The 19824-nt window shown below is 42.5% G+C and overlaps 1 protein-coding gene across 2 annotated transcripts in view; it reads left to right on the top strand.

The window, feature by feature from the left end:
* Positions 1–19824, top strand: part of UNC5C (unc-5 netrin receptor C) — a 266035-nt gene that overhangs the window by 209384 nt on the left and 36827 nt on the right. For both annotated transcript variants that reach the window (XM_049815325.1, XM_049815324.1), the window contains exons 5-7: positions 4809–4989; positions 7092–7259; positions 8596–8760. In XM_049815325.1, the coding sequence (XP_049671282.1) occupies positions 4809–4989; positions 7092–7259; positions 8596–8760 (514 nt within the window). The remainder of the gene's footprint in view (positions 1–4808; positions 4990–7091; positions 7260–8595; positions 8761–19824) is intronic.

Below are 19824 nucleotides of genomic sequence, written 5' to 3'. Positions count from 1 at the left end.
GCTGTTCGCATCTTGTTTCTTCTGGAGAATTGCACCGGACGGCTTTGCCTGTGTCGCGAAGGTAGAAGGTTTGCTGTTTTCGGCAGCTGCTCCCCACTCTGAAGATGACTCTAGGGCAGGTTGGTGCAGAGGAGGCGATGAGAGACCAGGATCCAGGACTCACACCCTGCTGGCTTTCCTCTTGAGATTGTGAGAGGTGTAAGGAACGACTCATATGATCGGGAGGGGAGGACCTGGATGAGCTCGTATCCCATTTCCATTCTTGGTTTTCTTTTGGAGCAGATGTGCTTCTGCTCTACCAGTTTCTAAAACAGTCATGCATATGCAAGTGTGCCAAGAGTTTTAAGTGTCTAGTAATGCTAGTAACTTGTATGGCTAAATTTGTGTCAGCAATTAGCTTCTGTAATAGGTTTTCCTGCGTATGTAATCGCTTCTGTGATTTATGTTCCCTGTGTTCATTTAGTCTGCACAGAAGCCTGGCCTGGCTTTGCAAGTCTTAGTCTCTGCGTGTGCTGCCTTATTTCAGGCTGCTGCTTGGAAACACCCTGCAGCAGCACAGATCTGGCTGGAGCTCCGAGGTATAGCCGGGGTGGTGATTGCAGGTTTTCTGTTATTGCCGATGGTCTCGCTTTTCATGTTGGGTGGCATGTGGCAGGTTCCCTCTGTTAATTAGAACAAATGTGCCAATTATGTTAATGTATCTCCCGATACCAATCAGTGAATAATTAGAGACAACACATCTGTCTCTCACCGGGGAGTGGGATGACAGAAAAGACGCTACAAGGTATGTTGCTCTAAATTACAGCCGCCTTGGATCGTGTGGTTCCTCGGCTGATTATGGGGAGGGCTCAGACTCATGACAGGCTTGCCAGCATGTTAGCAGCACTGGACGTGCAGATCCAGCACAGCTGGTAGGAGCCGTGTGCCTCACTGCTCCCCAAATTGCATCCTGAGCACTAAGGAGCTCTGACCAAAAGGTAGCTGACTTCAGGTGTGCTCCAGCTTCTCAGCATCCACAGTTGCTGTGGGTCAGGATTTCATTCACTGCACTCACACCTTTACAGAGGGGCCTTTTCTGGCTAGTCAGTTTGCAAACATATAACAAAAATGCCTTGAGTGGAAAACCAAAAAAAAAAGAAATGGGGATTTCACGCCTGCTTTGTTCCATGGCGCTGGTATGTAAGAAAAAACAGTTGCACTTTGTTGTAATTTTCCATCACTGTCGTCTCCACAAGGGAACACTTACCCCACACTTCATGGCAGTTTTGTTGCCAATTAAATTATTTCTGTTATGATAAGGAAAAACCGATGCCCAGGCTTTTTCTACATATATGCACAACCATCCATAGATTTATTAATAACAGTTGGAGGGATGTGCCTGATTTAATTGAATAAATAGAGCTAGGTACCTGTTCAAGAGTCATTGTGACTATAGCCAGTAAATATACATCCTCAATATTTAGGCAACAGCAAACATCTATTCTAGAAATGTCTTCTCCAGAGAGTTGAAAAATGGAGCCATGAGGGCATGGTTTGGTATGACCCTGAAGACGGGCACCTTGTGCACTTTGAAATGCCACTTGCCTAGAAGGGTGCAGGTCTCTGGCACATAAACGTCCAGTGTTCCATCTGCCAGCCTCGTTGCAAGCATGGCAGTTTTCCCTGGGCACCAGTCACTATTATTCAGGCAGCGGAATTAAATTCAGGATAAGTTTCTTCATTGACTGGATTAACAGCCTACTTCAGCGAGGGGGCTGCACCTTGGGGAATGACATGGCATCAAAAGAGATCGTTGCTTTTAACTTCTGTAATAACAGTTTGCATACCTGTCATTCATAAATCACACTGTCTCATTCTGCTTTGTTCTCTTCTCGTTTGTGTTTGACACCTGATCTCTTCCTACTTACATGATAGAACAGCCCTGCTCCGATCCCACCTATTCTGGTTACCTCAAAAATATAAATCTAAGGTTTGGTGGTGCAGAGCACTGCAGTCACCTGCACCAGAAAAATGAAGCCATTAGTAACTGAAAAGAAGTACCAACAAAAGTCTCATTTACATTTTGTAGTGTGTTTAATTAGTTATCATTTCTGCAAGGACTGGGGGAGAAAACGTGTCCGCTGGAGGGGTGTGCTCTTCATGTTGCTCTACTGATGGCTAAAATGTATATGAAAGGCGACTCCTGTCTTTTGTCAAATCATACATCAGTTTCCCCCTTCAGATTTGGTGACGTTATCATTTGCTACATGAACAGACTCATGACATCATAAAAAACAGGATGCCAGAAGAAGACTGAATTAGACCTGCAGAGGCAGTACCAATGTCCTGGCAAAACAGGTTTTTTCAGAAAAAAAGACATCCTGCAAACTTAATGTTTTATCGTTAGCAAATTCTGTGAACCATTAGGTGAAAAGGATCTTTTTCCTAAGAGATTTGGTGAAGAGCCAGAGGCTGTATACTGAATTATACAGAGTATCGTTTTTTTTGTGATATTGGCAACTCCTGTTTTCATATCATCTTCAGTGTTTTTGCAGGGCTGAAAGGGAATTTAATGCTCATAGCTTTAATTTTGTCTAATCAGCTGAGACTCAGACTGAATATGCATGTGTGTGTTTTTGTGGAGAGAGAAAGTGTTGCAGAGTACTGGAAAAAGAGAACCACATGCTTGAGCATGGAGCCTTGCTTAGTGCCGAGGACAGCTAGTGTATGTGCTTGGATGGGCATACCAGAAACATTTTGGGATGAGCCTTAGACCACTGGATGACTGTTGTCCTGTCCTCACTGATGTCCTGATGTCCTCAATGCGCAGAGCACAGGAAAAGTGCAGGTGTATTTGAAGGTGGTACACAGCTGTGGCAGCACGTGTAGCATCTTTTAGAGTCCTGACACAAGTCTGTGGTCCATCCCAGAAATAAATAACGATATTAAAACCCAAGAAAGACATTTTGTGTGAGAGGCAAGGCTTAAGTGGCAGCCTACCACTGGAAGAGAGGTTTTACAGTCTGGGATGCATGTAGACTTGACCTGTGGGTGAGGAAGGAGCTGAATATCGTCACTGACTGAACAGGATTCTGTCTCTCTTGATTATACCTGGTACCCATTAGGATTCAAGAAAGGAGGAAGAACAATTTTAGTCGTTGACTAAGAGCTTGTATCTTCTGTGGTAAAACATGAATGTTGTAGTGACAGAAACACAGCCTCCAAAGTTTTATGTCTTTTTTCTTCCTGCCCTGGTCCTCACAAGGCACACGTATACATTTCCACAGCTCTTTTTGCACCATTAATTTTAAGCTATACAGTATTGATAGTTGTGAGGCTACCACATACTGCAGCGATCTGCTGTGGGAGAGGAGGGTTTAAATCAAGCCTTCCCCGGGGCGGTGCCTTTACATTCACTAAGGCGTGTGTCTTTGGAAGCAGCTCACGTCTGATGCACACCCACCCAAACTGGGGTAGGGGAGCTGGAGCTGCTTAAAGTAAGGGTAAAGATGGGGAGTGGGCAGTGGGCAGCTTGAATCTTAAGCCCACGTCCACCAGCGCTGGTCTTGCAGCATTGGACCGGCTCTGTCTGGGAATGAATTGAGCTCTCTGTGTTTAAGACCAGGAGAGGCCATTGGGTTTCTCCCCACAGCTTGGGGCAGTCTGTACGGCTGTCTCAGCGGGGAACAGGTTCTCTGTTGGTTTTGGGGTATGTTGATGCTCAGGCAGTTCCTCTAATGTCTTTGGAAAAGTGGGGTTTGTAAAAGCAGGTCTTGGCAGTTAGCACCTCGCAGGTCCAGCGGGTCGATTGTGTTTATGTTTTTCTTCCTTTAATTAAATCCTGGGCACGAGCTGAAGTGATCCAGTGACATCAAGGCCCAGCTTTGATCCGTCCAGGGCCCCAGTCCAGTCCTTCAGAGCACGCTCAGTTCAAATGAAAACAAGCTACCAGATTTGCAGCCAAATTATATTAGAGTGGCTCGCAGCAGTCAGCTGGGATATAATACAGTGTTTCTTTAGGAAGGCAATAAAGAGAACATTGTCTAGATTAAAAATCACATATGAAAATATTTTCTGTGTAACCAAGGAAATTACTCTTTATTAAAATAAAATATAGCTTACATAAAGAAAAGGGAAAAATAAGCACTGATGTAGTCTTTGTAATTCCCTATTTTCTTGGTAACTATTTCCTTGGTCTCTATTTTGTTTAATCCTGATTGCAGCAAAATGGTAACATCCATGTACATGTGAGTGCATGTGTGCTTAAAAACACTGGCAAGTTTGTAATTTGTTAGTGTGATCTCCTCTGGTGTAGGGCCTCATTGTGTTAGACCCAGGTCAGGTACGTACAAGGTTACTGCATTAGTAGCTGCCTAATTAGACAAGATGTACAAAAGAATGGGTGAGATCTCTGCTGGTTTTTGATGTTGTAAGGGAATTTTCTGTTCGTAGATATGGTCCCAAGGTGTCACCCCTTCCTTATCCCTTGCCTCAGACTCTGAGAGCATAGAACAGCTATTTGTCTCTGTGCAGTAGCTGGCAGTCTTTGAAAATGCATTGATATTTTCAAGGCAAGGCAAGACAGCTGTTGTGTGGAAGGGTGGGAAGGAAGGGGACCTGAAGGAAAGGGTAGGCGTGAAGGGTGTTCTCCCATGTTTCTGCCATCCTGTTTTATTTCATTTGGCAGTGTGCCTCAGGTGAGTCCTTCATGATGTGCCTTGACTCGTAACACTTTCTGGATGAGCAATGTACTCACAGATACTGTGACCGTTGTGGTGTGACCTGGTGCTTGACTCACTGCCTCCCCTTTGCCCCTTTGAAACCCCAAGGTTGAGTGGCTGAAGAACGAAGAGGTGATCGATCCCGTGGAAGACCGAAATTTTTACATCACCATCGATCACAACCTGATCATCAAGCAAGCCCGGCTTTCTGACACGGCCAATTACACTTGTGTCGCAAAAAACATTGTGGCCAAAAGGAAAAGCACCACAGCGACTGTGATCGTCTATGGTAAGTGATGCTTTGTCCCACTGCATGTGGATGGATGCACACTCAAAGCGAGAGGTGGGGCAGGCGGGGGATGCAAAATGCCCGTATGCAACTCTTAGTGCGGGCAGTGTCCAGGCTGGGCCGCCTGTGCTGCCTGTTGACTTGCAGCCGTATGCAGGGACTGCAGTAAGGGTTCATTACTGAAAACATTCAGAAGTATGGGCCTGATGGCTTGGCTTATTGGTGACAGACAATGGCATTAAAGGAGGACCAGGCACCTACACAACCAGGCAGCTGCCTCACTGAAGACAAGGCAGTTGCTCCCCTTTCCATTACACCTGCCGGCTGGATGCAGCAAGGAGCCATTAGGGCACTTGCTCCAGCAGGACTGTCCAAGACGTTGCTTTCTACCAACGCATTTCACATTCTTAGTGATGCTTTTCAGAAATAAGAGTAAAACCAAAAGGAAGTTTGTGCTTGCAGATACTGGTAAGAGTGTCAGAGTTCAGCAGAATCTTCCACCTTCTTATATCTCTTTTAATAAACTTATTTTTGGTGTCTACTACCAAAACATACTCTGATGTCAGGGGTAAAGTAGCAAAGCATTCTGGGAATGCAGTTCATAGGCACACAAGCTAGCTTAAAAAGAAACATCAAGGGAATACAAAGCATGGGATAACGTTACTCTGTGTCTGCATCCACAGTCCTGATATAATATTGAGGCTGGCCGTGCTTTGGCTGGGGAGGGGTCAGATGAGATGCCCTCCTGAAGTCTCTTCCAGCCTGAGTTGCGCTGCAGCTCTGCCCCACCAGTCCAAGCCTTTGCCCCTGCAAAGTTACTGCCCCGATGCGTCCCAGGCAGGGGTATCCATCAGAACAAAACCTGCTCTGACGACACGCCAGCTGACTGTCCTGGTGTTCCTTACAATCAGCTTAATTATAGGATAGACAAGTAGGAAAAAATCGCTATGATTATCCCTAATATTCATTTCATATTCAGGGTAGCAGTTAGATTTAATTGTAAGCAGTTGCTTCCCTGAAGTTACAATGAGGGCCTTTTAGTTCAGTTTTTATAGAAAACCGACTGAATTGAGTTGATTAGCAGTGTTTGTGATATTGAGGGATGGACCATGCAAGAGCACTGTGTTTTGTAACTGTGATGAATGCAGAAACATAAAGATGCAGGCATACTGCAACTATTCCTCATACATATACGGCATTTTTTTCAACAGTGCAGTCAAGAGACATATATAGGAGAACAGCCATTTTTATGGGGTTTGCTGCCAGAGCTGCTAAAGGGTTGTGTCATATCACAAACATTTGGGTTTAGGGAATCTGAGCAGTTAGTGTGTTATCCATATCCTGGTGATGACATTATTACATAGAACACCACGGCTCTTTCTGCATCCATCCCTCTATCCCAGAAACTGAGGTAGGTGACAAAGAGAGTCAGCATATATATCTTCCCAAAGTTCAATAGTAAAAATGCATTTAGTGTGAGTTGACTCTGGACAGCTTAAATATATGCTATGGAAGTGCTGGGACATTCATATGCACCAGCTATGTCCACAGAGGGGTGAGTGAAGTTGTCCTGACATCCTGAAATCACCTTCTGGAAAGAAACGGAAAGAAAATTATCAATTTGTAATCAAAGCGCAGGGGGTCTCTCAGCATGTATAGATGATGGTTACAGCTGAGAATGAGCTGGAGTGCAGGGTACCTCCCTTTGGAAAATGGTGCAGCTATCAGAGTGCAGGCTTCTGGCTGGCAGAGCTGTGGGTGCTCTCTGAACCCACAGGGATTTTGGCCGTACATACGCCTTAGTCCTGGGTCGGGTCGGTTGTCAAGGAGAAGGCAGGTCACCGGCCAGCCCTAATAGTCATCAAATGGTATTTGTCATTCAGCGTCAGCATTTCTTCAACTTGTACAATGGCTTCTGGCATGCTGTACATTCAGTACGCTGGAGACATGGGTTTGTGTCTGTTCAGCGTTGCTTCTCATGCTCTTCCCAGCCGTCACTTGTGACTGCTGTTGGAGGCAGCATCACACAGAGCCAGAGGTACCTTTGGGATGACCAGGGTGGCTTGCTTATACTATCATACGCTTTCTCTCTTGCTTTTCAGTGAATGGAGGCTGGTCTACCTGGACTGAGTGGTCAGTGTGTAACAGCCGATGCGGGAGAGGCTTTCAGAAGCGTACGAGGACCTGCACCAATCCTGCCCCACTCAACGGTGGTGCCTTCTGCGAGGGCCAGAGCGTTCAGAAAATAGCTTGCACCACTCTGTGTCCAGGTTCAGTATGAACAGTACATAGCCCTAGATAAACGGTTTGTCTGTCACCAGTCATTTCAGGAGAACTCTATTAGTTACAAAAGCCTCCTTCTCTTTATTAATAAATCCAGCATTTCAGTGAATGAATATGAAATTGTATTGCGTAAGTAGATAAAATCATCATTTACATCATATCAAGCAGCAAGGGATTCAGCCTTACTTTTGCACACAGCTTGCACCAGTGTCTCAGCCCTGGTAATTCAGGGGATTTGGGGAACATTCAGAACTTCCATTGTGGGAGATAAATGTTGAAAGCTCTGGAAAAGGACTGAAATTTGAATATAGAAAGCAACTGTGATGTAAATATATTTGCAGCATCTCTTCAGTCTAGCTGTCAGAGCAGGTGAAGCGTCTGAGGTGTGGATGTTAAAATTGAGGCATGTGTTTACTTGACTTCAAATACAAAGATGTTTATACTGGAAAGAGGTGTGTATCCAGGCCTTTAAAAGGTATTTAAATGTAAACTTCTGAAAAATACAAAATTGTCTCATGCAAGGTAGTTGGTGGCTTTTTTTGTGACAAAAGTTCTGCCATCTGTCCTGTTGTCCAATGCTTTCCTACCTCTGCAGTCCCACTCAGATCGATGGCAGTAAGGTCATTTTCATCTTGTGAAGCTTGGCCATCCAACTCTGGGTCTTAGTGGTGGGTGGAACTTGATGAGCTGAAATTTCATCTCTGGTCGGTATTCCAAGTGACTGACTCCTGGCTCAGGCTGTGTCTCTAGAACAATTTCATAGTTTGTTCTTCAGCTGTTCAATTTAGTGCTTTTGAAAATCATTTGTGGGATTTTGAAAGGTGCTAAACACGTTCCCGATTCTGCTCATGTGAAATAGTTCGGTGCCTCTAGCTATATCTTTTAATAGAAAATATTTAACATCAAATATCTTCCTACTAAGGAAGAATTTCTGGCCAAGCTTAACTTCCTTAACTTTAACCTCTTTGTTAAAAAATGCAAAAAACCCCCCCCCAAACCACAGATTCCTGACTTGTCACTCATTTTCTTGTACACATTGAGCACAGATAAACTGCTGACAAGTTTATAGAAAGGGGAGGAAAGAGCAGAAATGGGGCCAGCGCAGAGAGAAAGGAGAGGGAGAGTGAATGTGCATCAACAGGCCAGAAACAGAACTTTCAGAAGAGCAGACTGACTCTTTTTAAGAAGGTCAGACTGACGATCTATCTGCCTTGCCAGGAATGGCCAGGAGTTGCAGGCTAGCTTGTGCCGCGACGTGCATTGCTCCAGCTTGGTCTCACTTTTATGTACCCCATAACAAGTCGTGTCCTTTCTTTGTCTCAGTGGATGGCAAGTGGACGTCCTGGAGCAAGTGGTCCACCTGTGGCACGGAGTGCACCCACTGGCGCCGGAGGGAGTGCACAGCCCCAGCGCCGAAGAACGGGGGAAAGGACTGTGAGGGGCTGGTGCTGCAGTCCAAGAACTGCACCGATGGGCTCTGCATGCAGGGTAAGTGCCGCTGTGATGCCTCTGGGGTCTGGGATGTACGTGGCCATAGGAAAACCTGCAATAGCTGCAGATCAGCATCAATGACCTAAAGTCACAGAATCGCTTGTAGGATAGAGAAATTAGTTAATCCAGTTCTCACCAGTCTGGACACCTCACTCTTCTTCCCTGAAGATGAATGTAATGCCATCTGAGGTTTATGAAGTTGAGCAGTGAAGAATTAGAAAGTCTCATAACAGAGCCCTCTCCTCCGTGCCCTCTCCTCCAAACAGCCCTTCGCTCTAATACCGGCTCAGCATCTGTCCAGGGAAGCCTGGCAGTGACTCTTATGGCAATGCAAATGAAAAGCAGAGGGTTTAGGGCAAAGCCAGCAGTTCCAAAAGAGTAAACTTGGCAAAGCAGATCAGCTTATGGCTTCTTACTGTCAGGAATGGTGGATGCATGTGTTTCTACATTAATAGTTATGCCCCTTTTTCAATTATTTGAGGTGCCCTGTAGTAGAAAGAGGTACCCTGCATCTATTTAGTGCCTGTGCAAACTTCCTATATAGTTATCAGCACGCTGCAGCCTCATGAAGATCAGGTCTATCACTGAAGTCTATTCTGCCTGCACCTATTCACGCTATGATCCTGCCTTTGTGACTAATAAGAGTGAGAAGTAAAAATAAGTAGGCTTTTAGTGTGATTCTGACATATGCTGATGAACAATTAGTCTTCTCTGCACCCCATCAGCTCTCAAAAATGAGGTCTTCTCTGTTTTGCTGGTGCATTGAAACTTCCTTTCACATTTTGTTAGCACAATAACCTGAGCCAAAATCCGCACATACACCTCCTGTTTCTTCATCCTGTCTCTGCAGTATTTCTCTGTCAAGCCTCAGCTCTCCATTGCCCAAAGCCTTGTGGTTGTAACTGTCTGGTATCTATGTGTCCAGATCATAAAATGCTTTTGAGTCCTCTCATGAAAAAGGAGTCAGGATTTTTTATTCTCTGAGGCAGGTTACCTTTGACTGAAATAGTCACAATGACAGAAAAGTGACACTACTAGCTAATAAGTAGGTCTACTTCTTGAAAAAGTGCCATATAGGTGGCTACTGTGCTGGCAGCGATCTCTGAGCTACTCTATGGCACAGCATGGCCATTTGCTCTGAAGTTTCCCAGATTTAGAAAAAAAGGCTGCTTCAGTGTGGCTTGCACAAACACTTTCATCACGTTAAAAACTATTACTCAATGTCAGCAGCCTATAAAGCTGTAATTCCTCAAAACATTTGTTTTTATGGGGAAGACAGAAAGTGAGATTCAGAGCTCCTCTCTTTTTTTTTTTTTCTAAAGGTAGAAAAAAAATAAAAATCCAGCCACGTCTGACTGTATAACACCTTGGTGACTTTTATAGTGGGGAAGCTAACGTACCCCTAGCTCCAGCAGTGTGAATAAGTCATTATGGGAAATTAGAAAGAAAAGATACATTTCCCTATATAGAAGAGCTCTCCACTATCAGATTATATTTAGACAGGTGTATGTCATCTCTGTGTATGTGCATAAAGAGAGCCATTTAAGCAGAAATCTTGCGGAAAAGGAGATATAATGGTACGGCAGAATAAAAGCCCTGTAGGGATCTCATTTATCTGTTGATGGTATATTGCATTTTATTTGTGAAAGCGGATGCTGATTATAAAGCAGAGGTCTTCAGCGGGAGAGAGGGTGAGGCTGTTGTGAATCCTATTCTGTTTCATATATATGTGTATAAAAAATGGTAATGAAAAATATACAGTCACATATTGACCTGCTTGGCTCCAGGGGCTGTGATAATCCTTCAGTGTTGGAATTTAATGGCAGTGTTTTAATGGTGTCTTTATACTCGCGGGGTTTCATATACCTGTAAAACTTGCAGTCCTGCTCCCTGATCCATCACTGCTGAGAAGATTGATTTGCCATACTTGGTGGCAGTGTGCCTGCTGCTCTTTCTCTCCCTCTCTCTTTTTCTTTATTTCTCCTTCTCAGTTTATGCAAAACCAATCTGAACACTTACATTTTTACCAGCATGGATCTAGATTCATAGCAAATCTTCCTGCTGAGCTAGGAGGAAACACAGGACTCCTTTCATTCCTAAAACACCATGCCTCTTTCCAGCTTATTTGAGGCTGGTGGGGACTGGCCTGGAACTGACATTTCTCCTAGCCTGGAGACCGGTGGATCCACAGCAGACTTCTCCAACGCCTTCATGCCAGTGGGTCTGGCATGGCACGGGTGGCATGGAGGGAGCCACAGCCGCCTTTCCTCTGTGGCTGTAGCCCTCTGGGAAATGAGTTGCCCGGCTGCTTACCTGCACCACAGCCAAATCCTGCTCCTAGGTGCCCTGGTGCTTCCTCCTTAGTGTACGTCTTTAGTGAGAGCTTGAAGGTTGACTTTAGCACCATGGGTGTAGTTGAGGTCAAAGAATTAGTAGGCAGACCTTCTTACCAGGAGTCATTAGGATGTTGCTTTGAAAAAAACTCACTTGTAAATATATATCTCTCTATATAGCTGTAGATAAAAGATATCCTGGAAAATGTTGGATTGAGTGAGTCTAATTTACAAGCCCTTTCTCTTCCAGTCTATTATTCACTTCAGTGGCATCAGCTGGATAAATCAATAAGCTCTTTCATCAGACTGCCCGTGCTCCAGCAAAGAGCAACAGTCTGCACCACTATCGATTTCTGTGGGGATAAAAACTGTGGAGCTTTCTCCATCCCTTGTAATTACAGTATTTTACACCCAAAGCTCTAGTTTGTGCTTACCACTAACCGTGGCATTTCTCGTGCAACTCTGCTGTCACATTTATTCAGACTAATGATCTTGCTAGGACACACATACGCTCCCTTATCCAGTAGTTAGTATTTTTCTGTTAACATGAAAGGATGAACAGTCATTAAACTAGAGAGCCTGCAGAGAGACAGCAGGCTGAATTGAAGAAGAAAAGCAGCTGTAGTGAAAATTCAGGACGGTCATTGCTATTTTGAGTTTCCAGATACACAATATTATTGCCTAGCAGGTCCCATTATAACAATTTCATAATTCCCATAATAGCATTAATATGATCTTCTGGAACAAAATATGCTGTAGGTGTAAGAAAAATTGGCTGGTTACCACCCACGCTAGTTGCATTATTGCCTCCAAAGTTGCATTATTTCCCATTTGAAGTACGAGTACTGTGGTAAATACTTCAGTGCAAGGAACAACACTTTTAAAGGCACGCACTGCATCTCACAGGGGATCTGTATAAACTGAAACACTGCAATTAGCCCTCCACTCATCCCACCTAATGACTTTGGTGGGTGTTCTGTGTGGGAACCAAGAAAGCGAAGCACTCCAGTGCTGGCTCAACTTCAGCACAAGTAGTTCCCTTCACTAGATCACAAAGAAGTTTAAAGCAATGTACAAGGGGAAGTGCTTTGCTGGGCCCAGTCTGGAATGACTGCGAGATCACGTGTGTGGTACCAAACAGATACTAAAAGTCCCTGGCGGGCTGAATTCTGCTTTGCGTTATGTGTAAAATGCTGCTGGTAATCAGGAAGAGGTGGGCAACCTATGAAGAGAGTTAGCTGTGTTGCACGGTTATGTTAAAGGCTTATTACACGAGTCATGACGTGCAGCTATCATGCTCACAGCATGTCACCTGTGTCCTTTCTGTTGAGGAACTGAAGTGACAGTGTTCAGATCTGTATTGTCCCTGTCCTGAATAAATAAGTACAGAAAGTCCATAGGCGTGAGGTTGGTGCCTGTGCATGCTGGCAAAGCTGTTGGTCTTTTCTTAAATCACGCCTGTGATACGCAGGGTTGGCACTAGCACAGTCAGAGGAAGACAACCAGTGCTCCTTCTCCAGCTCACTCTTGGCTTTAGTAGACCACTGTGGCTTTCCATAAAAGGCTGGCTAAGTTGTGCTTTCATTTTTTTCCAAAACAGAGGGCTAGCTATTTTACAGCAGCAAGGTAATACTGAAGCACATGTTGTTACTTGAGGACTATGGATTATATAGTTACATAAATAGTACTGTTGCTCTGTGTAGTAAAAACTGTTTGCTTTATACAGTCTAACAATATGGAATACAAATCCATCATTGAATAGGGCCAAAAGGAAATTTCCACTTGTGAATCATTGCCAAGTGTCATCAGATCCAGTGTGGACTTTTCCTTTGTTGCTTGGATTTAAATAAATGCGCATGAAAAGACTGAAACGTGCTACTGTTGCTAAAGAATGGAAGAAAAGATTCAAAAGATCTTCATCCGTCATCTGGACTAACTCTCGGGTCATTTTGGTTCTCTCCCTGCATGTAGTTTAACTACTTGGAAATTCAAATAGCAGGTACACCACTTGAGAAAAAGGCACCTATACCATGTCGAAGATGTTATTATCAGACTAGTATCCTTGTTAAAAAAAGGTTGCCTTCTAGTCGAGAGTGAATTGATGTGAAATGATGTCAGCAAATCTGTATTTGAAATCCTCGTCTGAAAGGCAGTATGAAGTTCATAAGGTTCCCTCTTAGAAAGATAGTGCCTAAGCAAGTGAGAAGATGCAGTTTGTCATGCTTGTGCACAAAATGGTTAACCGCTGCCCTTTTCCAGTCTCATGCCTGTTTATACAGAGATCTTGAGTAGAAAGCAAGGTTAACCTGATACTAACATCTCTTTCTTCCCAAAACATATATAATTCTGCACATGCCCGGCTTGTTTAACATAACATGCCAGAACCTCTGATGGAATAAGCATTCGTTTCCCTTTTTGGCTTGTTTTGAAAGCAGGCATTCAGGAAAGAATTACAGGGCAGAGCAGTTTGATGAGGACCTCAGGTCCTCCAGAGCAGATTAGTGTGCAAAGAGCAGGGGAATGTTTTCCAGACTCCAGAAGGTAAGCAAAGCTCTCTCAAGGGAGACTGCAACAGAAGCCTGTGTGTGCAGAGGAATGAAATAAACCCTTTTATTAAGAGCATGTGGGTCAAGAGACAACTTCTAATATGTTCAGTCTGTCAGCCTAATGATATAGCCACCTGGCCTGTTTCGCTGAGCCCTTGCAGGGCAGGTTTCATTCATTTGAAGAATGCATCTCATCTGTTCCTAGAGGAAGTTTTCTGTAATATTGTTATTTGATATGAGTAAAGAGATGTGTCATTCTGTTCTCAACCCCGCTGCTATGTAATGGTGTAGCAGCCAAGGAGTTTATGCACACATCTCAGAATCACGACTCACCTTTATTTTTATTGTAGTGACATGAGAAATCCCCAGCTGAGAAGCGTCCACGGTCTGGTGGGCCCTCTGCAACTGAGAGCTCTTGCCTAGAAAACCTACTGCTTGAGGCAGACAAAAGCATTGAGAAAATAGAAGTGCAGAGCCACGAGCAGAAGCCAGGACACTGAAATCACTGTGCCTTACCCCTGTCAGTTCAGAAAGAGCTACCTCCACATTAATTTTAATGAAAGGCAAGTGCTCTAAGCTCTCTAGGCTGTTCTCAAAAATCTGAACTAATTAAAAAATATTATAGGTATGCAGAGAAGAGAAAAACCCCAACCTTGTCCATCTGTAAATTTCATTCTTCTCAATTCCCTTGTTTTTTTCTTTTATTCTTCCCTTATTCCTCTGCACATTAAAAAAAACCAAACCAAACCAAACCAAAACCCAAAAGTTATGCAGACAGATGAAAGAAAAAGGCAAAGCTTACAATAAAGTCTAACTGACACATTAACTTCATTGTAGAAAAAACCCCAACCCATGCAGTGACAATAATGAGTGTTTATATTTTCTTTACCATGTACAAAGGTGACTTTCATGACTTTTGCTTTCCTGGCAGGGTGTCAGGCAGAGCAAGGTTATGTGAGCAGCCCAAGGCTCATTAGGGAGTCAGTGACAGAATCAGGAGTAAAACTCAAGTGTTCTCTATTTCTAAACCTGTGTTCTACAAAAAGGACTAAAACATTGGCAGCATCCTTAAATGAAAATGCGTGTTGGGGAAGGAAGTTTCTGTACTTTGGGAAACAAACATTGAGCTGATCAGCTGATTCTGGAGTCTCTGGGATTTTTGAGGTTATAAGCCAGGGAATACAAGTTACCTTGCCTGTAAGCTTACAGACCTGCCAAAGGTTTTGGTACCTGTCACTGAACAATCATGTGGATAATTCATGCTTTCTATGAGCCTTTTTTTCCCAGCATTCCTAACAGTTTCAGTCCCCTCTTCTAGATCCTCTTCCAGCTGTCACTTCCTTCACCTAGCTATTTGCCATGTGTCCTCTTTTCAGTGCTGCCCTATGTCCTTATTTCAGCCCTCCCTGTAACCTGTTTGCTCTTGTCCCGCTACAGCTGCGAAACAAAGCAAACCCCAGGAAGTCTATTTAACATTCAGTCATTGCAAACGTGGAATTTGCAAATATATGATCTAGCAAACTGCAATGTTAGACATGTGTTTACTTTTGCTGTCAAACATGCATAACAAACCCAATGTTAAGGTTCTGTGCTTCTAAGATACTAAAGACTGACATAAGATTTAAACAAAAGGTCAAAGTCCTTAACTGTAGAGGACTGCAAAAAAAGGTTTGTCAAAATTGCCTATTCTAATCCACATCAAATTTTAGCAACAAGTTATCCTACTCTTCCATCTTCCCTCACTCCCATATAGATGACATGCGTGTTTGAACTCCAGCAAGACCTTTCTAACAATGCTAACAAAATGTCAGGAATCTAATTTAAAATGAAAACATAGTTGCAATCTTAATTACAGAATATTATAAACTCCTGTTCAAGGACAGAACAAGAGAGGCTCCCCATTTAACCTACCCACTCAGGAAAGATCTGAGATAATACCCAAGTAAATAATCAGTCACAAAACCTCAAGCTCCCTGTTTATTAGCCCACCCTGAACATGCCAATAATTAGTCCGTTAGAAGGAAAATAAATTACTGTGCATTATCTCTGGGATGCCTGATATCATATCTGACCTTCAGCATCATTACTGGAGACATGAAGGTCTTTCTTTAGAATAGCAAATACAGGAAGAAGCTGGGCACATTCTGTCTTTTTGCAGCTCCAGGGACTTTGTTTGTTTTTGTTTTGTTTTGGGGTTTTTGTTTGTTGGGGTTTTTTTTATATTTAACCACCAGAAATAAGGTGTAAGACATCACATCTTCTTGTTTATGTGCTGGAGCTCCTGAGAAATAGCAGGGGAGAGAAACAATTAACAGCAATTACAATTCAAAGATTATTGTTAATATTTCTCCTGTGGTAAATTTGCATTAGCAACATGTTAAGTGAACATGAAACCTTAACACTAAACAGTCAGAACATGGGGTTTACTCCAAGGTTCCTCTTGTACCATTAATTCTGCCCCATTGTAGAAAAGGAAGTAACTGGAAGCTTGTGCAGTCGCAGTCTCTGGACAGTGGGACCTGCACAGAACAATTTAAAACTCCTGAATGTCAAATTAAGTCTTCTAAATTCCTTCTCCTAACATGAGAATATGTGACTACTTGTCCATCATAGGGACTAGACAGAAACATATAGCATTACAATGCATCTGAATTAACATGTTGAAAGCCCTTGAAAGTGTCTTTTGAAAGCTTTGAGCCTTTGCATGTTGTATTGATCATCTAGAATTTCCTTTAAAAATAGTAAAGAAACTCAGTAAGCTGGTGCTAGCTGTAGAATTGCTGAGAGGTAATGGTGAGCTAGGTAAGGCAAAAGGAGGCATAAGATGGAAACAGGAATAGTAATAGAAGGTCACTCCTACAGTCACGGCACTGCAAACACTGCAGGGGCACATGCCTTTTTTCTTCTTTGTCTCAAAAATGTCTTTTTATAATGGAATTCAGAATTGCTGCATGTGTCTTCCCAGGAGTGCAGAGTTTTACAAAATCTGAAATTGGACTGACTTTGAATTGAGAATGGCATTTTGCAGGAAAAGGGAGAGAAGCTGAATTTCTAGAATCTGGAATTTGGAAAGAGCAATATATAAATTTTTTTTAACCCATTGAGGTCCATTGAACTCAAAAATCAACAAAACAAAACCAAATAATAAAAAAAAAAAAATCAGGGTTCTTAACCCAATTTTATTCAAACTTTTCAGCATAATTTCCAAGACTGAGACTGATTATAGAAAATTTAAGTAAAAGGCAAAGATTTTAAATAAAATTCTGAGCTGGGGAAAAGAGGAAGATAACTGAATTAATGCTGAAAGAAGCTCTCATCATGGGAATTAAGAACAGAATCAGTTGGGTGCATGTTGCTTGGGACTGGTATGGAAAAAATGACCAGCTTGGTGGCTTTGAGTTATTAAATACTGGAACTCATCTGACGTGTATGTATCACAGAGAAACAAAGGGTTGTTTCTGGAAACTTTTGTTTCACAATGTATGCACTACATACCTACTTTACATCCTCTAAGAACCACTTCCTTCAAATTTTAGGCATCCGCATGTGAGAATTAGTCTCTGTTCATCTGTCCATCATAGCTCTGTGGTTCAGAGCCTGTTGCCAGCAAGAGCTTAGTCCTACTTCAGTGTCACTACACTAGATAGAGCCATCAAAGTAGAGAAAGAAAGGCAGCAGTTGAATGCGTGCCTTCTTCTTTTCTTGGAGGCAATTTAAGGGCATTGACTTTGGAGCCAGAAGGGGGGTAAGTGCTGTTACAATATGTTGTGCTCAATCTGTTGAGTTCATTGCAACAGGATGTTATTGAGACATGTCATGTGGCTAGGCTTTCAAAAGGGCCACGGAATTACGTGACCTTAGCTCCTTTTGAAACTGCTACATAGAGGGTAAAGTAAAGAACATTTATAGATTAGAAGCAAGTGGTGCCGGATTAAAATATGATGCATTAAAGGAACAAGCAGTTATGGTGTGCTTTATGCAATCTTCACTTTATTAAGTGAAAGTACATGTCTCCAACTGTCACTGACCTCGATACAGTCTCAAAATATGTATCATTAACTGTGACCTCAGCAACTGATGATATAAAGCAATTTCTTAGCAGGAAAATTGTAAATATTTTTGTAAATATGACCCAAACTCTATAAGCCCTAGTAAATAAGTGCCCCGAAAGATCGCCTTCAGCTACTCCACCATCTTACCCAGTTACTTGCTGGGAAGAGGGAAAGTAGCTGGGGAAAATACAAATGGAAAACTGTGAATTTTTCTGTCTCGTGAATATTTTATTTTCTGCAAGCAAGAGTAAAATATTTTCATAATCCGATCAATTAACTCTAAAATTGATATCCATTAATAGAAATTCAGCATGACTAGAAAACTAGGAAAATCTATTAAGGACCAAAAAGGGCAGCCACTTAAAAAATTCCCTCTGCGTGAAGTTGTGACCTAGTGTTTTATACCACAGAGATAAAAGTTGTCTTTAAAACATGTCAGTTCACAGACCAAGGCAGTATATTCCCAGGGCTTTGTAGGTAAAATCAAACACAGGATTTCAGGATGCCCATTGTCATGATACTGAGTTCCCAGTCTGAGCACCATGTATGTGTATATATGCCCATGAATATGCTGAAGGGTATATTCTTCCCCAGCGGAAAAAAAGAGAGCTTAGAAAAGTTATTTTGGTGACTCTTTGGTGACACTCTATTTCAGTTTCAGTCTCAAGGGAGTCAGTGCCATAATCTCTGCACAGTTATCTTTCATAGGTCTGAGATTCTCCATTACCAAATGCTTCATTTTTCCCGAACTTGGCAGAAGGTTTATCTACTCCTCCCAAGGAAAATTGCAGTAGATGAATTCATGCTGTAAAAAGGGTCAGCCTGCGTATTTGTCAAAGCTACCCCCCTAAGGCAGGTGATCCTACACATGCAGATACGCCGAAGGCCGTTCATCCACAGAGACTTGCTGTTGTGTCTCCTGTGGCCTCTGGCACAAATGTGTTTCCAGAAGGTCAGAGCAAGACATGTGGGACCAGAATGCTCAGGCTAGACTTCCAATGTTGGGGATCATCTGCCTTCCCAAACTGCACCAAACTAATTAAATGAGCTTCAAAATCTATTTAGTTAAATGGTCACAATTTCCCAAATCAGTGCAAGTATGACTGATGCTGAAATTGAGTTAAACTAAATTGATAAAAAGCCTGCTGAAGTCTTTTCTATATACCAATGTCAGATTGGTTTATCTTTCCAGTACAACCTGACATATTCACCCTTCTCCACTTTTCCCAGTGTGTTACATCATTAAGTGCTTAAATTGCTCTTCACATGCTTTATAGAAAGAGAGTAGGCAATGCCTACGTAATGCACCTTTATAATGATACATCTGCATTTGTACAAAGGATTTGTGCCAGTATAATTACTTCGGTTAAAAAAAGCCCACCTTTAGCACTTAATACAAGCACTTCCACAAGGGACAAAAAATGTATTTACAAGCCTAAAGTGGAATATAAAGTAGAATGCATGGAGAAACATCAACTTAATTAAAGACTTTTTAATAAATGCATTTACCATGCAATTACAGTGGTGCAATTTCTGTGCGTTAACCTAAGCCTCCAACTGATTCTCCAGGTACAACATAGGGTGAGGTACTTGTAAAATGAGGGAAACAAATACCAACTTTTGGTAAGCCTGTGAGAGCCCCAAACAGGAGGCACTATGCAAGTGTAAAGTATGATTATTACTATTTTACTCATCCAGCAGTAAGTTACACAACAAAACATCAAAAGCCCCTTTGAAATGTACATTTCCCAACAAGCTGGAGGAAGAAGCTTAAATTACTTTTCTCAAAGCAAGTAGCTCACTGTGAAACCAGCTGCTCTGAGTGTGAGTCAGCAGCCCTAGCAGCCATCCCAGAGTCAAACCCACCAGCACCTTTCTAAATTCACCCTCATTAAAAATTTTGATGATACTGCTAGAAGTCCCTCAGGTATTTGCCAAGCAGTGCTGTTGATACAAGGAGGGGAAAAGAAGAAAAAAAAAAAAAAGAAAAAAAAAAAAAACCACAAGAAAAAGATCTCTTTTCACTGCTGTTACTTTGAAGAGAGGAGGGAAGTCATTCTTCATTATTTCAGTTACTAATCCCAGCAGGTTTGCATCATTATCTGATGAAAATGTCCTTTCTCATTGTTT

This window comes from Accipiter gentilis, chromosome 12 (assembly GCF_929443795.1).
Source record: "Accipiter gentilis chromosome 12, bAccGen1.1, whole genome shotgun sequence".
Lineage (NCBI taxonomy): Eukaryota > Metazoa > Chordata > Aves > Accipitriformes > Accipitridae > Astur > Astur gentilis.
This window is presented reverse-complemented; position numbering and strand designations above follow the sequence as displayed.